The sequence below is a fragment of the Xenopus laevis genome, chromosome 1S, assembly GCF_017654675.1.
Source record: "Xenopus laevis strain J_2021 chromosome 1S, Xenopus_laevis_v10.1, whole genome shotgun sequence".
In the NCBI taxonomy this organism is placed as follows: domain Eukaryota; kingdom Metazoa; phylum Chordata; class Amphibia; order Anura; family Pipidae; genus Xenopus; species Xenopus laevis.
In genome coordinates, this window is record NC_054372.1 from 63,006,295 (window position 1) to 63,016,812 (window position 10,518).

Sequence of the window (10,518 nt, forward strand, 5' to 3'; positions counted from 1 at the left end):
TTGACTTTCATTATTAATTTTTTATATTTTTTAAATTACTTGCCTTTTTCCTCTGACTCTTTCCAGCTTTCAAATAGGGGTCACTGACACCATCTAAAACACAAATGCTCTGGAAGGCTACAGATGTATTGTTATCGCTACTTTTTATTACTCCTGTTTCTATTCAGTCCCTCTCCTATTCATAATCCAGTCTCTCATTAAAATCAATTCATGGTTGCTAGGGTAATTTGGACCCCAGCAACCAGACAGATGAAATTGCAAACGACAGATCTGCTTAATAAAAAGCGAAAGTGAAAGCCAATTGCTAATTGTCTCTAAATATCACTCTCTATATCATACTAAAAGTTAACGCAAAGGTGAAAAACCCCTTTAAGGGGCTTGACAAACAGGAGTATGCTCTGCTGGCATTTTCTCAGTCAGCACAAAAGGACCAGCATCACCACTTCTGCTTCTCATTCTTGTCAGTGGGAAGAACCATAATAACACTGAAACTGATGCTTTTCGGTTTCTGGTGCTATTTTGCAAAGCACAGTTTGAGAACACAAGTGACACACATACACTGACATTCACACTCCAAGCTAAACACACCTGACAGATTCACACTCATAAGCCCTGGGAAAGAAGCTGCTTCTTCAGAAGAAGATTATCTACTCTAATTCTCTCTTTACTCACACAGATGAGGAGCAAAAAGCTTCTCACATAGGGAAGGGGATAGGCTAAATCCAGACTGCTGTTCTAAGCAGTAGAATAGGCATTGGGATGGTTTATTATTTGAAGGGGTGCTGACCACAAGATGTAAGCCTTTTATACAATTATTGCAAGTTCTTAATGGTAAGTTTAAGAAATGTGTTCATATAAAAATGAACAAAACAATATATATATATACAAAATATATATATACAAAATGGAGTGGAGATTAACCCTGGTCTGTGACCTAGTCTAAAGGACAAATTATATGTCAACCTGGACATTTTTGGTTGATAAAATATATATATATATGGCCATGGCTGTGGTTAAACCTTTTTTTACCTCCCCCAAGCCTGAAGTTACTGTGGGGGTCAGTTCACAGGTAAGTATTGAGGGGCTAGGAGAGACAATGTTTTAGTTATATCATATTAGATTAGTGCATTTTAAAATATTACAATTTTACTGTAAAAACATGTCCGTTTCACTTATAATTTGATTACTCCCAACTAGGGATGGGTGAATTTTCTCACCTTGTTTCGCTGCAAAAATGGCGCCCATAGACTTGTATGGTGTTGCATGTCATACACTTTAATGGGCGTTGGCGACATTTCGTTGGCGGCGGATTTTTGGTGAAGCAAATTCGCCCAAGCCTACTCCCAACATAAAGATATAATAAGAAGAATTTAACTGAATCTTCAATAAATTATGTACTAACTATTGCTGATGAACAGCTCCCAATGTTTGGCTCTCATGGGGCGCTAATATTTGTAATTCATTAGCAGCTAGACAGGTGCAAACTGAGACTGCTGTTTTATTACACATGTTCACACTGCAGAGGCCTAATATTTTTGTTTTTTATACTTTCTGTTCTCTCTGTAGGATTAGCTATTCCACTTAGCTGCATTTTGGTCCCAATTTTACTTGTTGTCGCTGTATGTCTTTATAAGATGTGTCAAAAAAAGTCTCCAGGTAGGAATTATTTTTATTACATTCACTGAACGCATTCTATGCTATGTCAAAATGACAATTTAAGGTATCTCTCCAAACAAAGTTAAATGCTAAACAGATATATTTTAGCTTATCTGTGCTTAGTATGCTGATACTTAAAGGGAAACTGTCATGGGAAAACATGTTTTTTTCAAAATGCATCAGTGCTGTTCAAGCAGACTTCTGCACTGAAATCCGTTTTTCAAAACACCAAACTGATTTTTTATATTTATTTTGAAATCTGACATGGGGCTAGACATATTGTCAATTTCCCAGGTGCACCCAGTTGTGTGACTTATGCCCCAATCACTCTTTACTGCTGCATTGCAAGTTGGAGTGATATCACCCCCCTCCCTTCCCCCCCAGAAGCCCTTTTAAAGGAACAGTAACATCAAACATTTTTACAAAAAGATTCGTTAGAATACAACGAAATAAAAACACCAAGACAAATTAAAATTTCAAATAGAAAAGCTTTTATTAAGAAATAACTTACAGAAACTCCACTTCCTGTCCTCTTCAGAAAAGGTGACATGGCGATCATCCATCCTGCTGGGCTTGATTTCTCGTTCCTGGCTATTCACTGACTGCGTGTAGATCTCCTTCTCTTCTTCATCCCCCTCCCAGGATCAGCAGTAGGAAGTCAATGTTCGGCAGCTCCCCCTCCCCCTATAATAACATAATAAAACAATGCTGACTGATCCTCATTCATTTTGCCCAAAAGAATTTCTTCATCCAGCCTTTTGGAAATAATATGTTTTTGTGAGGTCTGAGATGGCAATCAAATTTCTGTGATATTTCTGTCCAAGCGAGGTCTTTAATTAATCGGAAAAAGGAAGGAAAAATTTTAGAATCAAAGTCAGAAAGATCAGACTGTGATCAGAATGAAAAACTGCCATGGAAGTTGAGCTTTTATGAATTGGCAAAGTTTAAAACGTCGACAATATTTTCAGAAATAATCTGATTTTGAATACATATACAGTATATATATATTTTTTTTTATATAGTTTTATAGACAAAGAGTAAGATCTTTTTTTAACAAAATAAGGCAATTAGTAAGGATATGGAATAGAGATTATTATTATTTTATAAAGCTTTTTTTTCAGTTAGCCAGTGCATTTTACCCTCTGTGTTGGATGTCTCAGATGTGCTGGGATTTTGCTGTAAATTAACAATAAACATAGCCTTTTCTTGACAAGGTGCCTGATGAGGGCAAGGAACAAACTGCTTTCAGTGGCATGAAATCTTGTCAGCTTCTTATAACAAAGTTGTAGAACAGGAGCAAATGCCAGCAACATAATAAAGAAATGGCAGAGCAAGCTAGCACTAATCTTTAATTTGAGAACTAGCTGCTTTAAAACACAATCTTAGCTAAAGATGCTATAGGTGAGTGTGCAAAATGTGGGCAGGTATCATTTATGATATAGGAGTTGATGTAATAAAAAAGGGCAACATTTGCCCCATAATAGGAAGGAACACAAGGCAATTAATCAGATGATTTGTGTTCACAAAGCAAAGAAAATTCTACTTTAGTAGAAACACCGTGCCTCAAAAGTTATGTCTTAGGGACAGGTTTATCAGATGTCAAGATGCTCAATCTTGAAGAAAAAATGCAAATTTTGCCCAGATTGGCTCTTTGGCATTTATCAATTTCTTTTAAATATTGTTATAATGTTTTATCAATCATCTTTGCTCTTAATAAATCTTGAACATTGGCGTTTCTGATACTCTTACTTGAGGTTATCACTTTTAGCTCAAAAAACTTGAATTTGAATGTTAACTCTGACCCCTAAGCTACGATGATCCTCATTACAGAAAAAAAACCCTTTTCTACAGAAGACCCAAGTATTACAGATAATCTTGCACATTCCAAGATAATAGATGTTCAAACAGTCAAAGTTTTGAAATGTTGCTAAAATTTTACAAAATGTAAAAAAATGTACAAGAGGAAACTCTCATATTACTTATAACTGTATTCTGAATTTTGTATGTTAAACTGTTATATGATGATATATATTGTCTTCTGTTGTAGCTGCAGAGAGCACTGACACTAAACTGTAAGTAGAATTCTAACCAGCATAGATCATAGAAAAGTTTGATGCAGTTGCTTGGAGCAGTTAAAGAGGTTTAAAAAGCTGGACTGGGAATATATAGGCTTCTATATACTTAATGAGGGTTGGGGGTAAAGAATATGCATGACTAAATAGGTTATAATGCTGTGTTAAAAATATTGTATATGCATTTTGTTAACATGGACATAGTGACAGAAAAAGCTTGTAGGAGGGTTGCTAGGGAAACTATTAAAGTACATCACAGACCCCCTACGATGAGTGAAACCAATGCAATGCAAAACTTCACTATGCTGTTTGATGGCTCATTGCATTTAATATCTGCTTTCATTACAATTATAACGTATACAGTATAACCTAAGGAGCCTGTGCAGCTATGTTGATTCTTACTGTTCAGATCTTGTGTTATAGAATACAAGTCATTTTGCTTAAAGGAAAACTATACCCCTCAAACAATGTAGGTCTTTATAAAAAGATATTGCATAAAACAACTCATATGCAAAACTCTGCTTCATGTAAATAAACCATTTTCATAATACAGGTATAGGATCCTTATCTGGAAACCCGATATCCAGAAAGCTCCGAATTACTGAATGGCTGTCTCCCATAGACTCCATTTTATCCAAATAATAAAAAATTAGTAAAAATGATTTCCTTTTTCTCTGTAATAATAAAACGGTAGCTTGTACTTGATCCCAACTAAGATATAATTAATCCTTATTGGAAGCAAAAGCAGCCTATTGGCTTTATTAAATGCTTAAATAAATTTCTAGTAGACTTAAGGCATGAAGACTCATTATCCAGAAAACCCCAGGTCCCGAGCATTCTGGATAACAGGTCCCATACCTGTAATAAACTTTTTTAGTAGTATGTGCAGTTGGTTAATCATAAATAGAAAACTGCCATTTTAAAAAATAAGGGCTGCCCCCCTTGGATCCTACGATTCATGGTACATACAAACAGACTATACTTGTTAGGTCACATGAGTCAATTAACAGACAGAGTTGTGTCTTTTGCTTCCACACTTCTTCCTGTTATAGTTAGAGCTGCAGTATTTCTGGTCAGGTGATCTCTGAGACAGCACAGAGACCATCATGAAATGGTGATTCAAGGCAAGAGATGTAAAAGGGCAATATTTAATAAAATCTATATTCCAGTTTGATAAGATTCTTTAATATGCCACTTAATTTGATATAAACTATCTGTTGAAGTATTCATTTAAGGGGTATAGGTTTCCTTTAACTAAAGTTAAAAGCACATTCTGGATATGTCATCTTGCTGTGAATGTGGACATGTTCTTACTCTGACCCCACATTCTAAGTTGACTTGCAGGTGCATTCATATAAATTCAATTCAAGTTCAATTGATTTAATTCTATGTTTCACAGTCTAGGCAGTCTGGTCCTATTTACACTGCAGCGGGTCTGATTGGAAGGGCCAGGGTCTACTCTCCAAACCCTTGGTCCTCCAAAACCAGCTGTCATTTATAATACCACCAAGCTCAAATGCTATAGCAGTAAGGGGTGCAAATGTGTGCCTCTTAGTGTTCACTTCAGCACTTGTGCAGGTAGTGCTCAGTTCAAGGAACATATTGCTGGCGTCTGCTTTCTGAAAAAAGGTGTGTGACCTGCAACTACTTACACAATGCCTCACTTTGTTGCTTTTCAACAAAACATGCTGCACCAGATATGGTCACATTGGGTGTCATCCAAGCGCCTACTGTCTTAAAGTGGTTGTTCACCTTCCAAAAACATTTTAATTTCAGTTGTTTTCAGATTGTTCACCAGAAACAAAGACTTTTTAATATTGCTTTCCATCCTTTATTTTTGGTTGTTTTTCCAAAATCGAAGGTTACATTTGAATAATCTGTCTCTGGTGTTTGAATCCGGAAGCTAATTGATCCAGGGGCAGGTTCTGAACTGTTACAATTTGCTACATTTAGTTGAAACAATTAGTTATAAAATAAATAAATTTTTTAGCAGTATCTACTGTATGGATATTAGCAACTATTGTATCAAATGTAATGAAACTCAGGGATTCTGAGATTCTAGAGATAGGCTTTAGATCGACATAATAAGGTTGACAAATGAAACTTTCTACAATGATAGAAAAATGGTCACAAATTAAAATAATTGAAAAAGTAATTATTTTTGGTGAACTATCTGAAACCTGACGTCAAAGAAAAGGTAGGTAGCACCATCCATTGATAGAGGTTAGTAACATAAAGTGGTGTGCAAGGTCATAAGGTATATACAATTGGACACAAAAAGGAAAAAGTATGACCCATAGTATTGCACCTACCCACTCAATTAATCTGAGATCCCAAAAAGAAATAAATAAGACATAACTTTTATTTATTAACCAACTAAAAATGATATGAAACGAAAAAATGTATGTTAAAATATTTAAAAACAAGGTTAGGTATGGAAGCTGAATAGACACGAAGTCAACAGCTCATAAACGGTAACCATAAATTGAGAAAGTTAAGTGGGTTTGTATTCACAGTTTTAACTGTTTCCCCACTATATTCTCAATAGCAGCAGGTTGCTGGTGACCCACAGTATGTGGGTAAACCGGACGGACCGAACGGTATTGCGGGTCAGTATATGGCCTCTGTATATGGTTGAGCCAAAATATGGCAACACACACTTATACCTATAAGCTAGTTATACTTTGATATATAACCACATGGGATTGAGCAATATAGTAACAACTCAGGTCAGGTTATGCCGGGAGGAGATTTAGCGAACCAAAACTTCAATGCCCGCTCAGGTCGTCCCTCGTATCCAGGCTCTATAGCGCAACTATGACAGAGTGTCGGCGTGACTATAGGGGGATCAACGTCCCGGTATCGAGTATGCTACCCGTTTCTTCCCGTACACCCCTCCTTTGAGGTTAAATCAAGGCGCCATGTATGAGTATCCGACTGGTTTGACCCTGTTAGCGTGACAAACGGAGGAGCGACCTGTCGGTACTGTTTACGCTACCCGTTTCCTTCCCACACCTCCCTTCCTTAGAGTTGAACAGAGGAGCTAGGCATAAGTATCCGACTAGCGGAATACATTAAGAGGTGTGGGAAGGAAACGGGTAGCGTAAACAGTACCGACAGGTCGCTCCTCCGTTTGTCACGCTAACAGGGTCAAACCAGTCGGATACTCATACATGGCGCCTTGATTTAACCTCAAAGGAGGGGTGTACGGGAAGAAACGGGTAGCATACTCGATACCGGGACGTTGATCCCCCTATAGTCACGCCGACACTCTGTCATAGTTGCGCTATAGAGCCTGGATACGAGGGACGACCTGAGCGGGCATTGAAGTTTTGGTTCGCTAAATCTCCTCCCGGCATAACCTGACCTGAGTTGTTACTATATTGCTCAATCCCATGTGGTTATATATCAAAGTATAACTAGCTTATAGGTATAAGTGTGTGTTGCCATATTTTGGCTCAACCATATACAGAGGCCATATACTGACCCGCAATACCGTTCGGTCCGTCCGGTTTACCCACATACTGTGGGTCACCAGCAACCTGCTGCTATTGAGAATATAGTGGGGAAACAGTTAAAACTGTGAATACAAACCCACTTAACTTTCTCAATTTATGGTTACCGTTTATGAGCTGTTGACTTCGTGTCTATTCAGCTTCCATACCTAACCTTGTTTTTAAATATTTTAACATACATTTTTTCGTTTCATATCATTTTTAGTTGGTTAATAAATAAAAGTTATGTCTTATTTATTTCTTTTTGGGATCTCAGATTAATTGAGTGGGTAGGTGCAATACTATGGGTCATACTTTTTCCTTTTTGTGTCCAATTATCTGAAACCTGAACCTGATCTAATAAATGCAGTTATATTAGTGTATATATATATATATATATATATATATATATATATATATATATATATATATATATATATATATATATATATATATAATAGAGATAATAGAGTATATATTAGTACATTACTTTATGAATTTATGACTTTCCCACAGATCTGCCCAAAACAAGGAGAGTGTTAAACTACTTTCTGTAAAATCATCAGCTACTGATTCAGGTATGATGAAATATATATATATATATATATTTATATTTATGAACCCATGTATTGTTAATGTTGAGTATTTATGGGTTTACTTGATAAATCCATCTTTTATTTAGACAAAACACAGAAAATGCAAGGATACCCCTGGCAATGTCACAAACGTCATACAAAAGGTTGCCATTCATCAAAAATGGCAAATTTTCTCTATCCTTTGCTGCTTTTAATACATTGTTTATTTTATTATTTATTACAGTATTTAATATAATTATTTATTACAGTATTTAATACGGTCCTCCTTTTGGACTTAAAAAATTAAGTCCAAAAGGAGGAATACAGTAGCAAAACAAAGTGTGTTTCAGGAGTAACCCAGAGGAACCAATTAGAGGTTTGCTTTCAAATAGCAGTCGAAAAAATGATATGCTCTTCAGTTGCTATGGGTTACTAGTACTGGTGCAAACCCAGCACTGTTTATTGCACTAACCCCCGAGGAACAGAGTCTAAATGAATACTAGTTTTCAGGAAAAAGGCGATACAACCCATTTAGAAAATGCTAACTATTTTATACTTCCAATTAATGTACAGTATAGTTATTTTATATGGACCTGTTATTATTTGACCATTATCCAGTATTATGCCATCACCTGCACTTTTCATTTATTCCACTATGTGATGCAAATTCCCTAATCATAAAACATTTCCACCTAACCAACCTGGCCCTGTCATGATGATATTGTTGAAGAGCAACCTATTCCCACATGCTGCCTTCTATTTATATTATGTGATGATCCGAAAAAAACTGTAATTTTAAGTAGAATGTTTCCTTTGTGGATCATTGGATAGATATTGCCTTAAATAGGTTCTGCATGATACTTTATCACCCTCAGGAGCCATATAAAGTTTGGCTCAGTTTTTCAATTTCTTTTGAGGGAATATCACACCATGGACACAGTTTTACTTTTCTGTCGTTATTAAAAACAAAGTTCTTTTCATACCTGCATGAAATAATGTCAACAATTTGTTTCTCGCTGGGGCTGCCCCAAATGTGCTTTGTAATTAAAGACTTTGCTTCCTAAGTGACAAACAGTCACTGTTGCTAGTACAGGTTATCTGTATCTGTTATCCAGAAACCCGTTATCCAAAGAGGCCATTTCCCATAGACTTCATTTTAATCAAATAGTATACGTTTTTAAAAATGATTTCCTTTTCTCTATAATAATAAAACAGTACCTTGTACTTGATCCCAACTAAGATATAGTTAATCCTTATTGGAGGCAAAATAATACTCTTGGGTTTATTGATTTTTTAGTAGACTTAAGGTATGGAGATCCAAATAATGGAAAGATCATTAATCCAGAAAATACCAGGTCCTGAGTATTCTGGATAACAGTTCCCAAACCTGTATGTGTTGTGTTAAAACTGCTGTTTTAATAGTTTACTGACATATACCAGAAACACACACATATATACTGTATATATATATATATATATATATATATATATATATATATATATATATATATACAGTATATATATATATATATATATATATATATATTTATTTATAAAGAATCCTGGTTGGGTGCACTCAAAACAAACTAGCCAACAAATGCCTGGGTGCAGGTTAAAAAAGAAAATTGCATAAAATTAGTAACAAACCACACTTCAAGGACTTTATACGTGAAAAACCAAATAAATAATAAAAAATAATAAACAATAAATAATATTTTGGTTTTCCACGTATAAAGTCCTTGGAGTGCGGTTTGTTACTAATTTTATATATATATATATATATATATATATATATATATATATATATATATATATATATATATATATACACAAAGTACACAAATAATATAAATATACTATATTGCTGAACCTGACTTTTTTTTCAGATATTAATTGTCTCCATTGTTGTCTCTTGCATTTCTCTAGATTTGAAAAGAGCAATGCCCTCCCATAACACAGAATTTATTGCTGAATGCTAAAGGCCAGTTGGTGACTCTACTCAATGTGACTGTATACCAGCATGTGCTCTCATTGTAAATGTAAAATCTTTTGACTCTTGACGTGGAGGGTGCAGACAAAGTCTGTGACTTTACTACAGTGTTAAAAATCTGTTATCCTTTTTTTTGTACTAATTAGAATGTAATGCTTTACTTACATTTTAACTTGCAATACCCTTTTCAATACCACAGGGGTGCCAAAATTATTAGCTTTCCCTATAACATTTTTTTTGCAGTGGATATTAATTAGATAGAATGGAAACCAGTCTCACTGCCCATAAATAGTGATGGGTGAATCTGTCCTGTTTTGGTTTGCCGAAAAAAGTTCACAAAACAGCGAAAAATTTGCGAAATGCATAGGTCAATGGGCGTCAAAATAATTTTGAGACACGACAATTTTGACACGAGCAACAATTTTTATATGCACAACTCTTTTGTCCAAATGCACTAAGTCAATGGGCGTCCGAACAATTTTGAGGCACTAAATTTTTTTTGAATTTTCCATGGCAAATTTTCCCAGCGGTTTTGCGAAAAACATGAACTTCCTAACAGCTAAAGATCCATTTACCATCGTAGTGTGCTCAAAAATGGACGCAATCATTGTGAGCATTTATGCCATTCATTAAAGTTTACTTGTGCCTCAACATTCTCCTTGCACTTGTATATATTTGCTACAATTACAATTTGCATCTATCCAGTCTGTCTTATGAATCGCACATAAGTG

At 35.3% G+C, this 10,518-nt stretch overlaps 1 protein-coding gene across 2 annotated transcripts in view; it reads left to right on the plus strand.

The window, feature by feature from the left end:
• Positions 1–10,145, plus strand: part of LOC121399314 (cell wall protein IFF6-like) — a 55,063-nt gene extending 44,918 nt beyond the window's left edge. For both annotated transcript variants that reach the window (XM_041579673.1, XM_041579674.1), the window contains 4 exons: positions 1,567–1,656; positions 3,704–3,728; positions 7,739–7,800; positions 9,724–10,145. In XM_041579673.1, the coding sequence (XP_041435607.1) occupies positions 1,567–1,656; positions 3,704–3,728; positions 7,739–7,800; positions 9,724–9,776 (230 nt within the window). In that variant the 3' untranslated portion in view covers positions 9,777–10,145. The remainder of the gene's footprint in view (positions 1–1,566; positions 1,657–3,703; positions 3,729–7,738; positions 7,801–9,723) is intronic.
• The last annotated feature ends 373 nt before the right edge of the window (positions 10,146–10,518 follow it).